General features: G+C 47.9%; 1 protein-coding gene across 2 annotated transcripts in view; it reads left to right on the forward strand.

Annotated features, from left to right (window-relative positions):
• LOC142469136 (mucosa-associated lymphoid tissue lymphoma translocation protein 1-like) overlaps positions 1–23,330 on the forward strand; it is a 91,962-nt gene that overhangs the window by 54,841 nt on the left and 13,791 nt on the right. Inside the window, exons 10-14 of one of the 2 annotated variants that reach the window (XM_075576072.1) lie at positions 10,153–10,330; positions 16,457–16,531; positions 17,135–17,259; positions 17,409–17,549; positions 18,305–18,456. In XM_075576072.1, coding sequence (XP_075432187.1) covers positions 10,153–10,330; positions 16,457–16,531; positions 17,135–17,259; positions 17,409–17,549; positions 18,305–18,456 — 671 coding nt within the window. Of the gene's footprint in view, positions 1–10,152; positions 10,331–16,456; positions 16,532–17,131; positions 17,260–17,408; positions 17,550–18,304; positions 18,457–23,330 lie in introns of both variants that reach the window. The other variant, XM_075576071.1, reaches the window with a different exon arrangement.

The raw sequence follows: 23,330 nt of genomic DNA on the forward strand, positions 1-23,330 counted from the left end.
CAGGGAAGGCCCCAGATAGGGACTCTCCCCATTGTTATTAGTACTGCGCTGGTGACCGGACGACCACACAACGCCCTGCGGCCTGGGACCCAATCACAGGATCCAGAGACATTGTGTGAGACCCTCCGGCTGAAGCTCACACTGCGAGGAGGATCAAGACCCTTTAGGAGAGAGGCGATTTGTGTTGGAGGCCCCGCTACGTGGGACCCGCTCCAACCCACCACACCAAGCAGCACCTGAGTACTCGAGTACTTTGGGGGAACCACCACGTGTTGGGTCACTGGGTTAATACTGTGGGTGTTGGGTCACTGGGTTAATACTGTGGGTACCGTTATTGTATGTTATCTGTGTTAGTATTTGTGTACAGCAAAGCTTAGTTATATACATTGTGTGGTTTATTACTGTGTATCGGTTCATGTGAGGGGTTATCCCACCAACGCTGGGGTCCCTCATAGGTGGAGGTGCTGCACGCAAGGAGAAAGAGCTCATCCCAGGCTCCCAGAGGCTTAGGCCTCCTGTGAGCAACAGGTACAGCAGCACGCGTAGTTGCCCGCGTAGTTCCCTTAGGCATAGGGAAGGGGGGCGACATTTGGAGGCGCTGCTAAGATTCAGACTTGGGGTGCCAGAGATAGCAGAACCAAATTTAGGGAACCATGTTCTTACCCTCCAAACAAAAGGTCCGTCAGTGGGCCGTTGCGTTCCAAGAGTCTCCCCGCCAAGTGGTCGCTGTGGGGGACATCCCGGCCGCCACAAGCCCACATCAACTATGCACCTCCCTAAGGCGGTTTCCTGGTTTAGCCGGTGCACCGGCCAATAGGCCGAAAATGGGATCTTACCAACCGATGGATCGTAGTCATAGTTACTGGCGGTAACGAATTGAGTGAAGATGAGGGCCCCGGGCCCTGCATTTTCTGGAAGCCCTGCCCACTGGTTGCCCCTTGATATACCCAGACCTACCGATACCAATGGTGGCTTTCAATACAGGACCAACACCTGAGGTACCTTTGCGGGCTGAACTCCCACACCCCTGCGATATCCCCAGAAGGAACAGACCTAGCCCAGAGTCAGTCCACAGCTGCCGGTCTGACTGCCGTAGTCTCCAGTTGACCGGAGGCTCGGACTGCGGGGGAACACTACAACAACTAGTGGAGGGCTTAGCGCAGTCCTCGCAGTCCAACAACTACCGTAAGCTCAAAGCTTTCTCCGGGATATCATCCACTCTTGTCGGAGAAGAAGAGTTTGGGACTTGGAGGGAACATACCCTGCATGTGCTCGAGGGATGGTCTTGTTCTGAAGTCGTGAAGAGGCAACGGATAGTCAAATACCTACGGCCCCCAGCAGCCCAACTGGTGCAAATGCACCGCGAGACAGAGGGGGAAGCCACCGCCCAAGAGTTGGTCGAACTCCTCAACCAGGCCTACACTGCAGAGGATGATGAAGATGAACTCTTGGCCCAGTTTCGTGCTCTCCGCCAGAAGCTGTCCAGCTTTGTCCGACGCCTACAATTATCCTTATGGGGATTACTCTCAAGAAAGTAATTTCTGCAACAGTAGTGAATGAGTACCGATTCAAGCAACTTATGAAAGGATCTCTACCATCACAACCTATAGCTCTTATGATGCGAGGCGCCCCTCAGACCGAGAAACACCCCAACTTCCTGGAGTGGCTGGGCCACATAAGGAAGCAGAAGGTTCAATTGCATTTCCACACTCCCAAGACATCTCGGGAATCTTCCAAAGGGGAGAGTAAAGCGCCCCCTCCAAGAAGTCTAGTGCGAAGGAGAATCCTGAGGACAATACTCCCCAGGGTCCTTCACGACAGACCCCCGTGACACCTCGGAGCTCGGCTCCTAACCCTGACTTCAATGTGACCCGAAGCAACCGTTGCTTTAACTGCCACCAAGGTCACTTCGCACGGGACTGTCCGAAGTCAGACCCTTCCTCCCGAGATGCCATGTCCTTCACCGTGCAGTCAGCAGAACAGCCCCAATCGGATGTCTACAATCGAGTAGGACCTGCAGCCATAGTACGAGTACTAGTGGAGGGCATCTACTCTTCTGCATTGCAGGACATTGGGTCGCATGTGACCATCATCTACTGGCCATTTTACGACCTGCATCTAAAGCATCTGCCTGTGCAGTCCGCAGAGAAAATGAAATTGTGGGGTCTTAGGAGCGAAGACTACCCCATTGATGGCGTGATTATAGTGTGGTTGGATATACTGCAGCTCAACACCAACAAAACCCACCCCATGGAAGTGGAAGCCTTCGTATGTTTCGGGCCCCGGGAACATCCAAATTCCCCCATCATATTGGGGACCAACGTGGATGTGGTGCGAGCCCTGATCCGGGCCTATCTGCAAGAAGCTGGAGAACTACCCCTATCATCTCTGTGGATTCACCCCATATTCAAAGAGGAGTGCTATAGGATCTCTGCCCAAGAAGGATTTGGACAGTTCTTCAATCTTGAGAAGGGGTTGACAAAGATTCCACCACAAGGGGAAGTTTGGCACATGGCCGCTGTACCTAACTACCCGGGCTGCGACGAGGCCGATTGGTACTTTTCCCTAGAGACCACGCCCGAAGAGGACGCCAAGAGAGGGTTCAAGGTGGTGCCAGAAATGGAGTGGAAGTCTTCACTTCCTCGCCCGTTCAAGGTGACCATCCAGAACATCTCGCCTCATCCTATACAGTTTGACGTCGGTAAAGCGCTGGGGCGAATATACCTTGTGGTGCAAGTAGAATCTCTAGCTCACGTAAATGCTGCTACCATCCGGGAGACTCCTCCCGGATTGCAATTTGACTTGAATGAATCATCCTTACCACTGGAATGGAAGAAGCGCTTGAGCGAGAAGTTGGCTGAATGCAAAGAGGTGTTCTCCAACCGTGAGATGGATGTGGGCTGCAGCAAGAGTGCTCAATACACGATCCGACTGAACGATGCCACTCCATTCCGGAAGCATTCTAGGCGCATAGCTCCCAGAGATATGGAGGACGTGAGGGACATCCTGAAAGAGATGGAGACCGCGGGCATCGTAACGGAATCCCGTAGACCCTATGCCTCCCCTATTGTGGTGGTGCGGAAGAAGAACAGATCCGTATGCTTATGTGTGGACTACCGCACCCTGAATCGCCACATGGTTCCTGATCTATATACTCTGCTGCGGATTGAAGAGGTACTTAGCGCCCTATCCGTCAGTCAGTCATTCAGCATACTGGACCTGAGGTCTGGGTACTACCATGTACAATATACTGGACACCTAACAAGCTCCTATTGAACCCCCAAAATAACCACAACATATATATAAGCATATGAGTGTTACAGAGGAGTGCTACTGAGCATGGCAATATATATTTAAAACCATAGACAGAACATAAAACACAGACAAAGCTCAGTTTTAGCACATCCAGTGAAACTCATACACGGTACAGTGCCTAAATATATATGTATAAATATCTATTAAGTAAAATGGTCTTTTAGTTTGACATTTTTGGCCAAAATTGTTGTAAGCCCCTGAGCCAACTTCACGGCAGACCACAATTCAGGGGTCCCTAACGCTAATATAAATTCTTAGTAACCTGTGTAATAACAGGAAGAATGATTTATAGTAAATCTGTCAATATTAGTTGCAAAGATCTAAGTCTGATTGAAGCCTTTATTAACCTGTACATTACCAGGAAAAGCACTCTGTATTAGCGTTGTCACAACCATGCTACAAGCAAACAAGTTCCCCTGTGTGGAAGATGCTATGGAGTGAGCCCTTAACCATTTAAATGTGGGAGGGGGTGAGCTTCAATTAAGTAGGAGGTTGCCACCCTCCAAACAGCCAAGACTAGCTGAAACACAATTGTAAAATATACTGGACACCTAACAAGCTCCTATTGAACCCCCAAAATAACCACAACATATATATAAGCATATGAGTGTCACAGAGGAGTGCTACTGAGCATGGCAATATATATTTAAAACCAGAGACAGAACATAAAACACAGACAAAGCTCAGTTTTAGCACATCCAGTGAAACTCATACACGGTACAGTGCCTAAATATATATGTATAAATATCTATGAAGTAAAATGGTCTTTTAGTTTGACATTTTTGGCTAAAATTGTTGTAAGCCCCTGAGCCAACTTCACGGCAGACCACAATTCAGGGGTCCCTAACGCTAATATAAATTCTTAGTAACCTGTGTAATATATGAAGGAGAGGGGGAGGGTACAGAGAGGGTAGCCCAAAAGAACCTATTTGCACTCACTATTTCAAATAAATGGTTAGGAAAAATTTAATCCCTGGGAGGAGCCCATGCACCATCTAATGATATATCTGCTTTAAAACATTTTATTGAACACTTATGCAAAGACAATTACCAATTAATGGGTTAAAAATATTCAGGGGGTAAATGGGGACGGAGGGTGGTGTTTGAAGTGCCTCTTGTATGTGTAAAATACTAATATACTACAGGTAGTCCTGTGGCACTTGATAGTGGGTTCGCGTGTAGTAAATGCTACAGCTGTTCCCTCACTTGGATGTGAGTCCTTCCCTATTGCTCACATGGAGCTGGGGAGCAGGTGTGTATTTGTATCTTATTTCTTATGTACTCACTGCACAGTGACATTCATTGTTGGTTGGGGAATGTCAAATAGGTACACGCTTACTAATCCCAATTCATGCACTCACTGTTGCCAAATGACACTGTAGTCTGCTGGTAAGTATGTGCTGTATCAATGCATGTGTGCTGAGACCCTCATAGAGCAGTTGGATATCAACTCCTGCGGCTCTAAGCCGCTTGTTGCGTCACCCTGCACTTGCTGTAAGTGACCCGATCTCAGTATACCCTTTGGGATGGTATCGATCAAAGGGGAGCAGTCCTGTGGAGAGGATACTATACAACCTGCTCACTCCGTCTCTTCGTCTTACAATCACCTCTCCGACCCCGCACCACCTGATGACGTCATAGCGGAGACGTCTAAAAACGGAACTGACGCACGTTCCTGCATTACCTTGAAAAAGCGCCAGAGGGTGCGAAACGTGCGTCGGTTCCGTTTTTAGACGTCTCCGCTATGACGTCATCAGGTGGTGCGGGGTCGGAGAGGTGATTGTAAGACGAAGAGACGGAGTGAGCAGGTTGTATAGTATCCTCTCCACAGGACTGCTCCCCTTTGATCGATACCATCCCAAAGGGTATACTGAGATCGGGTCACTTACAGCAAGTGCAGGGTGACGCAACAAGCGGCTTAGAGCCGCAGGAGTTGATATCCAACTGCTCTATGAGGGTCTCAGCACACATGCATTGATACAGCACATACTTACCAGCAGACTACAGTGTCATTTGGCAACAGTGAGTGCATGAATTGGGATTAGTAAGCGTGTACCTATTTGACATTCCCCAACCAACAATGAATGTCACTGTGCAGTGAGTACATAAGAAATAAGATACAAATACACACCTGCTCCCCAGCTCCATGTGAGCAATAGGGAAGGACTCACATCCAAGTGAGGGAACAGCTGTAGCATTTACTACACGCGAACCCACTATCAAGTGCCACAGGACTACCTGTAGTATATTAGTATTTTACACATACAAGAGGCACTTCAAACACCACCCTCCGTCCCCATTTACCCCCTGAATATTTTTAATCCATTAATTGGTAATTGTCTTTGCATAAGTGTTCAATAAAATGTTTTAAAGCAGATATATCATTAGATGGTGCATGGGCTCCTCCCAGGGATTAAATTTTTCCTAACCATTTATTTGAAATAGTGAGTGCAAATAGGTTCTTTTGGGCTACCCTCTCTGTACCCTCCCCCTCTCCTTCATATGTATCAAGTTATCCCGTATGCACCCTATTTTTTACATTGTATATTATTGGTGGAGAGCGGCAACATCTTCTGTTTCATATAACCTGTGTAATAACAGGAAGAATGATTTATAGTAAATCTGTCAATATTAGTTACTACCATGTACCCATGAGCTCCGAAGACCAGGAGAAGACAGCGTTTGTCTGCCCCCTTGGATTTTACCAGTTCACCCGGATGCCCCAAGGTATCTGTGGTGCACCTGCAACTTTCCAGAGACTGATGGAAAGGACCATCGGGGACATGAATCCCTGGAAATGTCTGGTCTATGTGAACGATATCATAGTGTTTCGGAGAACAGTAGAAGAGCACGAAGAACACCTTCTGAAGGTTCTAGATCAACTGGGAAAAGAAGACCTGAAGTTGTCCCTGGACAAATGTCGCTTCTGCCGCACTTCGGTCACGTATGTGGGCCACATAGTGCCCGCAGAAGGAGTCGCTACCGACCCCACTAAGGTCGAAGCCTTAGTGAACAGGCTCAGATCAGATAACGTGATGGAGCTACGAATCTTCCTGGGGTTTTGCGGCTACTACCTAAGATTCATAGAGGGATACTCCAGCCAAAGTCCTCAATAATCTGTTGAAAACCTACCCAGAAGAGCCTCGGCAAAAAGCAGCAACCTCTCAAACACCGTTCGGGGACAAATGGACTTCCGCCTGCGAGAAGGCCTTCACAGGCTGAAGAAGGGTCTCACTGAAGCCCCTGTCTTGGCCTATGCAGACACGGAGCAACCGTACATCCTGCACGTGGACGCCAGCTTCAGCGGACTGGGAGCGGTATTACACCGAAAATACCTTGCAGGCCTCCGGCCGGTAGCATATGTAAGTCGCAGTCTGACGGCGAGCGAGCAGAACTACCCAGTCCATAAACTGGAATTCCTAGCGCTCAAGTGGGCTGTTGTAGATATGCTACACGATTATCTTTACGGGGTGTCTTTCGAAGTGCGAACCGACATAATCCTTTGACATACAGTTAGGTCCGGAAATAATTGGACACTGACACAATTCTCATAATTTTGGCTCTGTACGCCACCACAATGGATTTGAAATGAAACAACCAAGATGCAATAGAAGTGCAGACTTTCAGCTTTAATTCAAGGGGTTGAACAAAAATATCGTATGAAACATTTAGGAATTGCAACCATTTTCATGCACAGTCCCCTTATTTCAGGGGCTCAAATGTAATTGGACAAATTAGCACAATCATAAATAAAATGTTCATTTTTAATACTTTGTCGAGAATCCTTTGCAGGCAATGAGTGCTTGGAGTCTGGAACTCATGGACATCTCCAAACGCTGGGTTTCCTCCTTTGTGATGCTTTGCCAGGCCTTTACTGCAGCTGTCTTCAGTTGTTGTTTATTCGTGGGTCTTTCTGCCTTAAGTTTTGTCTTCAGCAAGTGAAATGGATGCTCGATCGGGTTGAGATTAGGTGATTGACTCGGCCATTGCAGAATATTCCACTTCTTTGCCTTAAAAAACTCCTGGGTTGCTTTCGCAGTATGTTTTGGGTCATTGTCCATCTGTAAAGAGTTATCAGGATGGTGCACACGGCGTTATCAGGATGGAGCACACGGAGCATCTCTGTGTGCTGAGACCCGGGAGGGGGGGATATCTGTGTGCTGAATCCCGGGAGGGGGGGTGATATCTCTGTGTGCTGAGACCCGGGAGGAGGGTGATATCTCTGTGTGCTGAGACCCGGGAGGGGGGGATATCTCTGTGTGCTGAGACCCGGGAGGGGGGGGAATATCTGTGTGCTGAGACCCGGGAGGGGGGGGGATATCTCTGTGTGCTGAGACCCAGGAGGGGGGGATATCTCTGTGTGCTGAGACCCGGGAGGGAGGGGGGGATATCTCTGTGTGCTGAGACCTGGGAGGGGGGGGATATCTGTGTGCTGAGACCCGGGAGGGGGGGGGATATCTGTGTGTGGAGACCCGGGAGGAGGGGATATCTCTGTGTGCTGAGACCCGGGAGGGAGGGAGGGGGGGGATATCTCTGTGTGCCGAGACCCGGGAGGGGGGGGGGATATCACTGTGTGCTGAGACCCGGGAGGCAGGTGATCTCCCTTTTGTGTGATATCATTGTGCGCTGAGCAGGAGTTTGTGCAGGAAATAGGAGCAGTTACAGTCTAGGACATTTTGGTCACGGCCATTTTGCCGTGACCAAGTCGCCGCCGGCGTTTAGACACCACTCACCTCGCCGCAGGGACCTCTTGCCGCCACCCACATCGCCACCAAGGTAAGCCCCTAACCGAACACCTTACCCTAAAAACCCCTAATCTTAACCCCTAATACTAACGCTACTGTCATGGTGACTTTATGGCAGGCTGTAATTTACACAAAAATATATATAATATATAATATATATATATAACTGGGTTGAACTGGGATGAGACTTAGATATGATAAAATATAATTTATTCCTTGATAAAGGTGAACACAACAGATTATACAAATAACAGGCAAAATATAGACACTTACTTAAAGATGGAAATGATGAAACAGTCACATCTGGACTGGCAGTTCATACAGCAAATCTTCATCATCCCAAGACATTGCATGAAGACATGCAGACATGAAGACATTTGCATGAAGACAATGAGTAAGGCGTGACTCTGGCTTATATACCATTTTAACCCTTCTCTTACATTCAAGATGCCGCGCTGTCTAGCAAACATCTCTTTGAAGCTTTTTGAAGTCGCTTTTGGCTTCCATTGAAGTGTGAAGTATCACATTTAAAACCCAAACAGTTCCTGGGTCCCGCATACACAATTAGGCAATTGAGCCTTTGATCACCAGGCTTTGTAAATTCCAGCAGGATGTTCTTCCTGCTTATTACCATAAGAGAACACAACCAAAATTCCATATACCCTGTAAATAACTTCATAACTTCAGTTCAGTAATACTTACTGGCACGCGAGACATATTAATACATTCCGTCACACCTGACGGTCCCAATGAGACCAAATATTACCGTGTAATGTTAAAATTAAGAGAGATATTAATATCTGGCTCTTAGTATCTGTTAGATATCAAGTGATTAGAATCATTAGTTGGGGCTAAGTCCCACGAATACACCTATGTAACTCTTAGCACGTTCAGCCAAGGACATCTCATAATATTCTTATATTTAATAAGGTCACCCATTCTGATATCTCCTGGTGTAACCGCCCCCTTGCTCCCATCAATAAACCCTTTGAAGCAGGGACCCCTGGGTGGGGGACATTTGTCACCTGGTTTTAGATTTCACACCTAATGCCCAGACCTCCTGAATCAGAGGCCTTTGTAAGTGTGAGTTATAAGGCTCACAATCCACTCCAGCTTCCTGCAAACAAGTAGCCTTTGATCAGGGGCTGCTTCCTACCCATTTGGTCGCTGTCCTGACCATTTGCATTTAGTAGGCAGGCATCTTTGAGGGTAATTTAAGCACAGGGCTAGAATCACTGTTTTAACATTAACATACTGTACACTAAAACCCCTTCTGCCTTTCACATTCAACTTCAATCAAGCCCTTTTGAAGTCCAGAGTTTCTGAAAAGACACAATACTGTACAGTTGTATTTTCTTAAACTGTCACTGGCATAACCATAAAACATGCGAACAGGGGAATATACATTTTCATGTTAGAACAAGGGTTAAATCACATTTCTGGACCTCAGCCCAGTTAACCCCTTGCTTCCCAGGTGAAAGTAGAGGGTGGCCAATTGGGGTGTAACCCCTTTAATCCCAGGCCAAATCCTCACGACCGTCACAGCTACCCCCTACCCTAAAAATCCAAACACCTTACCCTATAACCCCTTATTCTAAAACACAGTACCCTAATCCCCTAACTCCTTACCCTAATCCCTTACCCTAACCCCCTAACCCCTTACCCAACAATCCCCTGCCCTAAAACCCCTTACCAAAACCCCCTCTCCTTAATCCCCTACTCTATTTACTCTTAATCCCCTACTCTTTAAACCCCTTATATTAACTTCCCTTACTGGGGAAGCGGTCGGCGGCTGAGTGACCAGCAGTAGTCCCTAGGCGGCTAAACGCCGGCAGAGACGCCGGCGCCCAATTATCCCAATCCGGAGGAGTTATAGGGAGCCGTTACGGGGCGCGGCTTCATGATTGTCCATTTTTCCTGCATTTGAAACTCCCGCTCTGAACGGCAGAACCGCGGCTAGAAGTCTCCATCAAGCATAAGAACCGCAATTACCGTGCTTCGCACATGCGCCGCAAACAGATAATGGGACAGTGCGCATGCGCAGACCTTTCTCCATACTGCCTCTTTAACCCTACTCTGTGTGACCCCGCAGGGTTATTTTACTACGCCGGTCACGGATACGAGCGCTCCGGGAGGAATTACATGGTTCCCATCGACGCCCCCCAGCCGTACAGACCCGAGAACTGCATTAGTGTCCAAAATATCCTGCAGCGGATGCAAGAGAGGAAGACGGCCCTGAACGTAGTGCTATTAGACACCTGCAGGAAATGGTACGTCCTGAACGTAGTGCTCTTATACACCTGCAGGAAATGGTACGTCCTGAACGTAGTGCTATTAGACACCTGCAGGAAATGGTACGTCCTGAACGTAGTGCTATTAGACACCTGCAGGAAATGGTACGTCCTGAACGTAGTGCTCTTATACACCTGCAGGAAATGGTACGCCCTGAACGTAGTGCTCTTATACACCTGCAGGAAATGGTACGTTCTGAACGTAGTGCTCTTATACACCTGCAGGAAATGGTACGCCCTGAACGTAGTGTTCTTAGACACCTGCAGGAAATGGTACGTTCTGACCGTAGTGCTCTTATACACCTGCAGGAAATGGTACGCCCTGAACGTAGTGCTCTTATACACCTGCAGGAAATGGTACGCCCTGAACGTAGTGCTCTTATATACCTGCAGGAAATGGTACGTTCTGAACGTAGTGCTCTTATATACCTGCAGGAAATGGTACGTTCTGAACGTAGTGCTCTTATACACCTGCAGGAAATGGTACGCCCTGAACGTAGTGCTCTTAGACACCTGCAGGAAATGGTACGTTCTGAACGTAGTGCTCTTAGACACCTGCAGGAAATGGTACGTTCTGACCGTAGTGCTCTTATACACCTGCAGGAAATGGTACGCCCTGAACGTAGTGCTCTTATATACCTGCAGGAAATGGTACGACCTGACCGTAGTGCTCTTATACACCTGCAGGAAATGGTACGCCCTGAACGTAGTGCTCTTATACACCTGCAGGAAATGGTACGCCCTGAACGTAGTGCTCTTATACACCTGCAGGAAATGGTACGCCCTGAACGTAGTGCTCTTATACACCTGCAGGAAATGGTACGTCCTGAACGTAGTGCGCTTATACACCTGCAGGAAATGGTACGCCCTGAACGTAGTGCTCTTATACACCTGCAGGAAATGGTACGCCCTGAACGTAGTGCTCTTATACACCTGCAGGAAATGGTACGTTCTGAACGTAGTGCTCTTATACACCTGCAGGAAATGGTACGCCCTGAACGTAGTGCGCTTATACACCTGCAGGAAATGGTACGCCCTGACCGTAGTGCTCTTATACACCTGCAGGAAATGGTACGCCCTGAACGTAGTGCTCTTATACACCTGCAGGAAATGGTACGCCCTGAACGTAGTGCTCTTATACACCTGCAGGAAATGGTACGCCCTGAACGTAGTGCTCTTATATACCTGCAGGAAATGGTACGTCCTGAACGTAGTGCTCTTATATACCTGCAGGAAATGGTACGTCCTGAACGTAGTGCTCTTATACACCTGCAGGAAATGGTACGCCCTGAACGTAGTGCTCTTATATACCTGCAGGAAATGGTACGCCCTGAACGTAGTGCTCTTATATACCTGCAGGAAATGGTACGCCCTGAACGTAGTGCTCTTATACACCTGCAGGAAATGGTACGCCCTGAACGTAGTGCTCTTATACACCTGCAGGAAATGGTACGACCTGACCGTAGTGCTCTTATACACCTGCAGGAAATGGTACGCCCTGAACGTAGTGCTCTTATATACCTGCAGGAAATGGTACGCCCTGAACGTAGTGCTCTTATATACCTGCAGGAAATGGTACGCCCTGAACGTAGTGCTCTTATACACCTGCAGGAAATGGTACGCCCTGAACGTAGTGCTCTTAGACACCTGCAGGAAATGGTACGCCCTGAACGTAGTGCTCTTATACACCTGCAGGAAATGGTACGCCCTGACCGTAGTGCTCTTATACACCTGCAGGAAATGGTACGCCCTGAACGTAGTGCTCTTAGACACCTGCAGGAAATGGTACGCCCTGAACGTAGTGCTCTTATACACCTGCAGGAAATGGTACGCCCTGAACGTAGTGCTCTTATACACCTGCAGGAAATGGTACGCCCTGACCGTAGTGCTCTTATACACCTGCAGGAAATGGTACGCCCTGAACGTAGTGCGCTTATACACCTGCAGGAAATGGTACGCCCTGAACGTAGTGCGCTTATACACCTGCAGGAAATGGTACGCCCTGAACGTAGTGCTCTTAGACACCTGCAGGAAATGGTACGCCCTGAACGTAGTGCTCTTATACACCTGCAGGAAATGGTACGCCCTGAACGTAGTGCTCTTATACACCTGCAGGAAATGGTACGCCCTGAACGTAGTGCTCTTATATACCTGCAGGAAATGGTACGCCCTGAACGTAGTGCTCTTATACACCTGCAGGAAATGGTACGCCCTGAACGTAGTGCTCTTATATACCTGCAGGAAATGGTACGCCCTGAACGTAGTGCTCTTATACACCTGCAGGAAATGGTACGCCCTGACCGTAGTGCTCTTATACACCTGCAGGAAATGGTACGCCCTGAACGTAGTGCGCTTATACACCTGCAGGAAATGGTACGCCCTGAACGTAGTGCGCTTATACACCTGCAGGAAATGGTACGCCCTGAACGTAGTGCTCTTAGACACCTGCAGGAAATGGTACGCCCTGAACGTAGTGCTCTTATACACCTGCAGGAAATGGTACGCCCTGAACGTAGTGCTCTTATATACCTGCAGGAAATGGTACGCCCTGAACGTAGTGCGCTTATACACCTGCAGGAAATGGTACGCCCTGAACGTAGTGCTCTTATACACCTGCAGAAAATGGTACGCCCTGAACGTAGTGCTCTTATACACCTGCAGGAAATGGTACGCCCTGAACGTAGTGCGCTTATACACCTGCAGGAAATGGTACGCCCTGAACGTAGTGCTCTTATACACCTGCAGGAAATGGTACGTCCTGAACGTAGTGCTCTTATACACCTGCAGGAAATGGTACGCCCTGAACGTAGTGCTCTTATACACCTGCAGGAAATGGTACGCCCTGAACGTAGTGCTCTTATATACCTGCAGGAAATGGTACGCCCTGAACGTAGTGCGCTTATACACCTGCAGGAAATGGTACGCCCTGAACGTAGTGCTCTTATACACCTGCAGAAAATGGTACGCCCTGAACGTAGTGCTCTTATACACCTGCAGGAAATGGTACGCCCTGAACGTAGTGCGCTTATACACCTGCAGGAAATGGTACGCCCTGAACGTAGTGCTCTTATACACCTGCAGGAAATGGTACGTCCTGAACGTAGTGCTCTTATACACCTGCAGGAAATGGTACGCCCTGAACGTAGTGCTCTTAGACACCTGCAGGAAATGGTACGCCCTGAACGTAGTGCGCTTATACACCTGCAGAAAATGGTACGCCCTGAACGTAGTGCTCTTATACACCTGCAGGAAATGGTACGCCCTGAACGTAGTGCTCTTATACACCTGCAGGAAATGGTACGCCCTGAACGTAGTGCGCTTATACACCTGCAGGAAATGGTACGCCCTGAACGTAGTGCGCTTATACACCTGCAGGAAATGGTACGACCCTGAATTTGGAACACCCCTGCCTGCTCTACTCAGCGCCTTGTGCCCCCCCATGGTTACATGACGTCATGCGTCATTTGACTCATGGTTACCCGAACGACATGTCGCTGGAAGGGAAGGTGTGTTATAAAGGCCTCACGTGGTCCCCCGGCATTTAATTTAAATGCCATGGGGGGAGCACGGGACCTCTATAACTGCGGTGCCCCCCCAGAAAATCTAGCACCACCCAGTTTGCACACCGATGCATTACACCATTGTGACCATGTCCCGTGTGACTGTCCACCTGAGAGTGGCTGTGTCCCCACGAGAGTGACCATGTCCCCACGAGTGACCGTGTCCCCACGAGAGTGACCGTGTCCCCATGTGACGGTCCCTATGAGAGCGACCATGTCCCCATAAGTGACCATTGTCCCCATGTGAGTGACCATATCCCCATGAGTGACAGTGTTCCCATGTGAGTGACCGTGTCCCCATTTGAAAGACTGTTTCCCCATGTGTGTGACTGTCCCCATGAGTGTCCCCACGAGAGTGACGTGTCCCCACGAGAGTAACCGTGTCCCCACAAGAGTGACCGTGTCCCTGTGTGAGTGGCCGTGTCCCTATGAGATTGACCGTGTCCCCATGAGTGTCCCCACAAGATTGACTGTGTCCCCATGAGATTGACCGTGTCCCCATGAGATTGGCCGTTTCCCCAGGAGTGTCCGTGTCCCCGTGTGAGTGGCCGTGTACCCATGTGAGTGAATGTGTCCCTATGAGATGGGCCGTGTCCCCATGAGATTGACCGAGTCCCCATGAGATTGACCGTGTTTCATGAGTGGCCGTGTTCCCCATTAGATTAATCGTGTCCCCGTATGAGTGGTCGTGTCCCCATGAGATTGACCCTGTCCCGTGTGAGTGGCCGTGTCCCCATGAGATTGACCGTGTCCCCATGAGATTGGCTGTGTCCCCATGAGATTGACCGTGTTCCCGTGTGAGTGACCATGTCCCCATATGAGTGATAGTATCCCCATGTGAGTGAAACTTGTCCAACTGCAATCCAGGGGGAGCATAAAGGGAAATAGAACAAAAAAACAAAAAAACAATCTAAGTGCAGACAGTTTTTTGAAGGGGTGTATACATTTGTGTTGTCTCGGCTCTTATGTGTTGCCTACTTACAAGATGTAAGTCAAAAACGAGCGGTTTTGACACACAATGGTCTCTGCTAGGAAGATTTCTTAACCAGGTGTAGGGATCTCCAACTCTCAGCTCAGCAACAGTGTATATGTAAAAGAAATAGTACCATAGTGCAGACCAGTAACAATAAAAAACTCGACTTTATAGGGTAAAAATAAACACTTACAATAAAAACAATTGGTTAAGGCATGTATCACATTGATAGTGATTGAGGAGAGAAAATGGTTAGCTCCAGGCTCACCCGCCTCCTCCGGTGTGACTGTGTATGGACCACCGCTCTTTGCGACCTTTCACCTCCGCTGGTGTTCGCTGTCTCGCTGGTCTCGTCCCATCAGAAATGCCCTCTTATGTGGGCTAATCGGCTACCTTCGCTGGGTGCATGCAGGTGCTGCAGAGGACTCAGACTCCAGCTCTCTCACCGATCGATGGTCCCGCCTTGCTTCCTCCGATACGTCACTTCCGCTTGGTCTATTGCGTCACTTCCGGTCGCGGCTGTAAGGGTGTCAGCTCCCAGATCTCTCCTCTCTTCTCACAGGGTGTGCTAGCCACCCTGTGAGAAGAGAGGAGAGATCTGGGAGCTGAAGAGTGCTAGCCACCCTGTGAGAAGAGAGGAGAGATCTGGGAGCTGACACCCTTACAGCCGCGACCGGAAGTGACGCAATAGACCAAGCGGAAGTGACGTATCGGAGGAAGCAAGGCGGGACCATCGATCGGTGAGAGAGCTGGAGTCTGAGTCCTCTGCAGCACCTGCATGCACCCAGCGAAGGTAGCCGATTAGCCCACATAAGAGGGCATTTCTGATGGGACGAGACCAGCGAGACAGCGAACACCAGCGGAGGTGAAAGGTCGCAAAGAGCGGTGGTCCATACACAGTCACACCGGAGGAGGCGGGTGAGCCTGGAGCTAACCATTTTCTCTCCTCAATCACTATCAATGTGATACATGCCTTAACCAATTGTTTTTATTGTAAGTGTTTATTTTTACCCTATAAAGTCGAGTTTTTTATTGTTACTGGTCTGCACTATGGTACTATTTCTTTTACATATACACTGTTGCTGAGCTGAGAGTTGGAGATCCCTACACCTGGTTAAGAAATCTTCCTAGCAGAGACCATTGTGTGTCAAAACCGCTCGTTTTTGACTTACATCTTGTAAGTAGGCAACACATAAGAGCCGAGACAACACAAATGTATACACCCCTTCAAAAAACTGTCTGCACTTAGATTGTTTTTTTGTTTTTTTGTTCTATTTCCCTTTATGCTCCCCCTGGATTGCAGTTGGAGAGTGAAGAATTGTGGGACTAGTGAAACCAGTCCCCACCAGCTGGGTTTTGAGCAGGGGGTTTGAACTTATTTATTGTTTCACACGTTATTGAATCACGTCACAAAGTTGTATAAGTATTTGATTTCATTATTAACCCACTGTATAAACACCAGTGCACACTAATAGAGTTAGCGCCGTTTTCCTTCACCCTCACAGTGAAACTTGTCCTCATGAGAGTGACCGTATCCCCTGCAAGTCAGTGACATCTCAATGTATTCCCCAGGTACAACTCCGACTGCGCTCTCTCCAAAGTGACTCCCACCAAGCCGTGGGGAAACACAGTGTACGGATACGCCACGTAAGTCATATGATAGGAACGGTATCCCTGGGATATGAGCAGCACAGGAAGGAGGGGTCGTAGGGGTGTAGTGGTTATGGTGTTCTTGTTGGATTCCAATTCAGAGTGCGCCCACTGGGTCATTTTAGGGGTTTCACTCTATCAGACACACAAACACATGTACATGTGAATGTGTGTGTATATTAGCATTATACATTAAATTAGTAAATGCAGCCACCTCTGGTGTGAAACCTCTCTCTATCTCTCTCTCTTTGTCTCTCTCTCTATCTCCCTCTACCCCACACCAGAGGTGGCTGCATAAACGCATATTATTGTGATAAGGCTCATCCAATTTTCCATTCAGTTTGAGAGTGGCATGAAAACCATATTTAATAGGGAGCTTTAAAATGTCCGTTACTTTCCATTCAAATCTTGACTTTGGTCTACAAATTCCCAAACTCACTTGTTTTTGCTTCAAAACTGACTTTTTGGGCCTGAACCCCCAAACCTCACATGTTTTGGCCCCTAGATGTTTCCATGCCCAGAGTCTGCTCATTTCCAGCAGTACGAGACTCGACTCTCGTTGGGCGAGCTAATTCAGCGGGTCTCTCTTCTGGTTAGGAGTGAGGACGCGGAAGCGTACGAGGTTCAGGACGGGGAATTCAGCTCTGGGATATTCATGAAGTATCTGAAGAAACACATCCTGGAGGACAAGAAAGTGACTCACATGCTGGAAGATGTCCTGGAAGGTATGGGTCATCAGGAGACGTGTGGAAGGACCATGGAAGGCTTTACTCTAGTCATTCTGGGAGATTTTTCAGGGGCACCAGTGGGACACACTGACCTATACTGCCCTAAAGCCGGTGTGTAACCAGAGAACTCTTTGTCCCTCTTCCAGATATTGGCAGGGACCCTCTGGTGATGGACAAGCAGGTGATGGAGATAAAACACACTCTAAAAGAGGCACGAGCACTAACTGACACAATTTGCACTACGGGCAGCGCGGCGGAGTATCTGAGACAGTGGGACCAGTGCAGCGGTAAGGCGGGGGGAGGGAAGGGGTTGGATTGGGGGGGGAGTGAAGGGTTAACTGACTATAAAGACGAAGCGGAACACGTTGGGCCGATCTGAAGGCAGAAGTAGTAGATCAGCGAGAGCTTGTATGGTTTAAAGATGTACTATGTACCAGTGTCTTAATGTGTGTGTGTGTGTGTCTATCTGTGTGTTAATGTGTGTAGAAGTGTGGCCATGTGTGTGTACTATGTGTGTATGAGTTTCTTAATGTGTAAGTTTCAGTGTGTTCATGTGTGTGTATCAGTTTGTTAATGTGTGTGTAACGTGTGTTTGTATGTGTTTCAGTGTTCATGTGTGTGTTTCAGAGTGTTCGTGTGTGTGTGTTAATGTGTGTGTATCAGTATGTTGCCGTGTGTGTTTATATGTGTGTATCAGTGTGTTTGTGTCCCAACTCTTGTATGTATCAGTTTGTTAATATATGTGTGGGTTTCAGAGTGTTCATGTGCATGTGTGTGTGTGTAATATGTGTGTTTCAGAGTGTTCATGTTCATATGTGTGTGTAATATGTGTATCAGTGTGTTTGTGTGTCCCCACTCCTGTATGTATCAGTGTGTAATGTATCTGCAGCATTAGAATTTGTTCATACAATAAACGTGTCCTTCATTTCCACGTGGTGGGGAGGACACGGAGGTCTGTGAAGACCACAACTTTTGATTGTCTCTAGCACCTTTATGAATAGAAGTGATGTTCTTCTAAAGACCTCCTCCCTGTGTTCTCCAGAGCTGCCACATCGGATGGTGACGTTCCCATGTGGGGTAGAGGCGGATCTCAGCTTTCAGGTTGTCTTCTCCAACCTCACACACGCCTTTGCCAAACTAACGAAGACCCCTCCTCACCTGGCTGATATCCGAATCCTTCTCTACAAACCTTCTGTAAGTCTCTCTCCTCTCTCCTTATCTGTATTGGTCCCCCCGTCCCATTCACAGGCGACAACAAAAGGAGGATTCTTCCTTTCCAAATGAACCCCCAAACAGCCAAATCTTTGCTTGAGGTCTGGTTACATTTGTAGAAGGAAGAGGATTATAATCTGAATTATATTTCTAAATTGTTTGTTTTCTATGGGGGGAGGTTTTGTGAGTGCAAATTAACACAAAATTGTTAATCGCTACAACACCTTCCATGGTCAATGGATGGGAAGCCAACAAACAGGGACATCTAGTGTCCAGACGCTGCAACTGCAGCGTCTGCTTTGCTGGGGCCCAGACCATGCGATGGCAATCACAGAGAGGATACTATTTTACCCTGTGTCGCTGGGCATCAGTGGGCCAGGTTGACTAAACAGTGCTAATATCATTGGTTTCAATGGGAGTCACATATAACCAAACACGAAATAAGTTATGGTGTGTAAAAAAAAGTGACAACAACCCTCCACCGTACAGTGTACAGCAAATACAAACGTTATAATGTAACTAAAACACACATCACTGCCAAATGCCCCGAGAACTAGATTGGTCATCACTTGAGTGTAGACGCAAAGTTCATCTTTCCTGTCTTGCCTTCAAATACTTTCTGGGCAAGCTACCCGTCTATCTGAACAAGCTCCTCACCCCTACCACATGCAGCACTTATCACCTGAGATCTGACTCCAAAAGACTGTTCATGGTGATTTGGATCAGAACAATCGTCTGCAGAGTATCTGTCCCCGTCCAGATTATTTTCCCTATATATATATATATATATATATATATATATATATATATATATATATATATATATATATATATATATATAGAGTGCATGCACTGAGAAAAGATCACGCTGACACACAGGAGTTCAGGATGATAATGTCTGACTTTATTCCTACACAACCTGCGTTCATATACAGGGGCTGTATGGGAGGGGGTTTGTATGCAAAAGAGCTGTCTCAGTGGTTCTTTGTTAGGTCTTGTCCTTGTATGGTCTTGTTGTTATGATTTATGGTCTTGTTATTGTAGGTTTTCTTGGACACATCAGCATTTGAGGGGAATTCCTCGGTGCCATCTTCCTTACTTGAAGGGAGGGGTAGCTGTGGTAGCCATTTTGAGTAAGGAATCATAGCAAAGTATTACAGATGAAAAAATAGGCATTTTATCCAATCCATCACAGTCCCCCCCTTGAAATGTCTATTTCTGAGTCTGTCCCTAGATATATACTAACTCATCTGTCCAGATGTGCCTGGGAACTCTTTTGTGCTGTACGTTAGACGAGTCATGGCTTGTCCATGACCCCCCTTGCCACAGACTTTGCACATAAGGAAGTCAGATGCTGTCCCTATGGATTTATACTATTGTACTTAACTGGGAGGGACTGTAACGGAGTAAATGGACCATCTTCCAAGAGTGGAGTATTATTATCTGACTGCAGAAAAAGGGTAGGAGTGCTATTGTCAACAGCTTTGGTCATGAACTTTTTAAAACATGGGAGAACACAGCAGACAATAATCACAAACAAAACAAAAATAATAACTATTGCGATACCTATTTGGGCAAGAATCTTTTGCTATCCCGTCTTTCCTTGCTAGACCATTTTGTGGTCGGTATCCCCAATCTGTTCCTGTGTTCCATCCAACTGCTCCCCAGTAGGAATCCGTTACGCATATATAAATAGACCTGAAACCGACATTGCTGTATCGATTATATTGCCAATGTGTTGAGGGGCAGCTGACAATATTACAATAATCAAAGGAGAAGGTAGCTACATGAGTATTGGATGAATTATACCAAAACGTGACTACCCCTTCATGTTGGGTGATAGCAATCTATTGTGCCCCCCCTAGACCCAACAAGCAAAGGATATATAGCATCATTTTCCTTCTGAGGTGTCCTCGTTGGGAGCTGGAACCTTCTTGCCAGCTAGTTTGACTGATGTCGCTGTGGTCAACAGAACTTGGAAAGGACCATCATATCTGGGCTCTAGGGAGTGTTTCCTTACAAATTTCTTCACGAGCACCCAGTCTCCGGGCACGAGTCTATGAGTCCCGGTATCTAGATCTGGAATAGAAGAAAACACTCGACCATGCATATTGGTTAGTCCTTGCGCTAAGGCAGTTACATATTTGGTCAAAACATCAGACTGCATCTGTAACTGCTGTGGGTAGTAACAACCAAGTTTGGGGGCAGTACCAAACAGTATCTCAAATGGGGATAGAGCATGTTCCCCTCGTGGGGTGTATCGAACACTGAACAAAGCAATGGGTAGACTATCTGGCCAGGGCATATTTGTTTCCTGGGCCATTTTCAACATTCTAGTTTTCAGTGTGCCATTCATTCTTTCTACCTTTCCGCTACTCTGGGGATGGTATGTGGTGTGGAAAGCAAGGGTGGTCCCTAGCGCGGACCAAATTTCTTTAGCTAACGTAGCAGTGAAAGCGGGGCCTTGCAAGGTATTTCTGCAGTGGTTTTTCCACACATCCTGGGTTACACTTTGCACAAATTGTACATGATTTGCAGAAATTACTAGTCATTGGGATAATTCCAGGCGCCACATAGTATTTGTCGATCAATGCATTCATAAGAGTCTTCGAGAGATGTGCTGCTCCATGTGCCCATTGTACCACAGCAGGATACAGTGCCCGTGGCAGACAAAGTTTCTTTTTGTACTCATAAATTCCTTCTTGGGGCGATGCACCTCTTTTCTTCCAGCTTTCCTTTTCTTCCTTTGTTGCAGATTCTTGCAACTTCTTCAGATATTCTCGATTTACTGGGAGGTTCTGCATTAACGGAACCATCCTTGTCGTGTCCACTCGATCTTCCACTTCTCGTATCCCGCTGGCAGCTTGTTTTGCCGCAGCATCCGCCAGATGGTTTCCTCTGGCTTCTTCTGTGTTCAGTTTCCCATGGGCTTTACCTTCAGGATGGCCACATGGCTTGGAAGGAGTAGGGCGTCCATCAGAGCTTGTATGGCTGAGCTGTGTTTCACTGGTGTTCCTGCTGCTGTCAGAAATCCCCTGGTTTGCCAAATGACGCCAAAATCGTGTGCTACTCCAAAGGCATATCTAGAGTCAGTGTAGATATTCGCCGTTTGTCCTTCTGCCAGTTTACACGCTGCAGTGAGGGCTTGTAGTTCAGTCTCTTGTGCGGATGCTGTTGACGGTAGTGTGCTTGCCAGTAGGACCACAGAGTCTGTGGTGACCACATAACCCGTATGGTAGGTGCCTTGTTGGTCAGCATATCGAGAACCATCCACAAACAGAATTAGATCTGGGTTCTGTATCGGCTTTTCACTCACCGTGGGCAGATGAGCAGTTTCTAGCTTCATGAGTTCGAAGCAATCATGGGGTAGGTCGACTCCAGCTGTGCTTTATTCTTGTTCGTGTCCCGGCACATCTCCCCCCTCGGGAAGTGGAAGAAGAGTGGAGGGGTTAAGCACTTGGCACCAGAGAAGGGTGAAATTGTCTGGAATGAGAAGCGAGCATTGCAACCTGAGGTGTCTGGCAGCGGACAGATGTTTTGGCTGTGTCTGATTGAGAATAGCAGCAATGTCATGTGGTGCCAGGAGAATGAGGTCATGCCCTAGAACAATGTCCGAAGTTCTATCCAGCAGTGCTTGAGCAGCAAAGACAGCACGAAGACAGGACGGTCCACCACGAGTCACAGCATCGAGACGGCTGGAGTAATAACCAATAGGTTGACATCGGCCAGCGTGTGGCTGTGTTAACACTCCAGTTGCATGTCCATTTCGTTATGATACGAAAAGCTTAAAGGGTAAATCATAGTCTGGGAGGCCCAAGGCAGGGGCAGAGGATATTACCTGTTTGAGAACAGTGAAATTCTTGGAAGCCTCTGGGGTCATCTGAAAGGGATTTGTTATTAAGACATCGTACAATGGTTCCATCATTTACTGCTCGAAGATCTTGAACCATTCTATACTTATCAGGTTTACCCTTCGTGGTGCGTTTCTTTACAGGGAAAAGAGGGGTATTGCAGTTTACGGGGAAGCGGGGCCCCTTGTTTGAGCTGTACAACAATGGGTGGTACCCTTAGGTGCCCGATATCCTCAGGGCCTGTGGACCATAATTTGGACGGGATCCTATCCATGACAGCGGGCGGTATACTGGCGGCTGAGGGTTTGTCCGCTAATGCCAAAAGTATTGGAAGGGAACAAAGGGCAGAGACATCTGACTCCCAGAGCAGGGAGGTTACATCAATGGTGTCGTCCTCGTAGAATATTATGGAGGCCTGTAACCTGGACAAAACATCAGTGCCAAGCAGATTAAGCGGGCAGGTAGAGGAAACTACAAATCGTGCAAATAGTTCAGAGTAGGGACCTATCTGCAGGGGTCGTGTTAATAGGCTAGAGCGCGGTGTGCCATCTACCCCCACACATGAAACATCAATATCAGACAAATAGGAAGGGTCAGGTATGTCTGCAGCTCTAATTACGCTCCTGGCTGCACCTGTGTCTACCAGGAAGGGGGTGAGGTGACATACATTATTGGGGCGCCTTCTACCTGCTTGGGCGTCTGCCCATATAACCATGGGCAGGGGTCGGGTACTGGGGGGGTGTCTGGGGTTAGTATTCCAGGTCATGTTCGCCTCCTGTGCAACGGCCTGTGACTCACTATCTGAGTCAAAACTACCAGGCGTACTATAGTGGACACTGCTGCTGGGTCTGTGTGCTATTGTTGTGTCAGGGTAGACTTGAATCCCTACCGCTGGGGTAGTGATTGTTTGGGGTGAAAGGGCTGGCATCAGGGGCATTAGGGGCACAGTCGGGGTGTAATAGGAACTATCCGCCTGCATCACAGGATATAGTTCTGCTGCATGAA

Source organism: Ascaphus truei, chromosome 18, assembly GCF_040206685.1.
Source record: "Ascaphus truei isolate aAscTru1 chromosome 18, aAscTru1.hap1, whole genome shotgun sequence".
Classification (NCBI taxonomy): domain Eukaryota; kingdom Metazoa; phylum Chordata; class Amphibia; order Anura; family Ascaphidae; genus Ascaphus; species Ascaphus truei.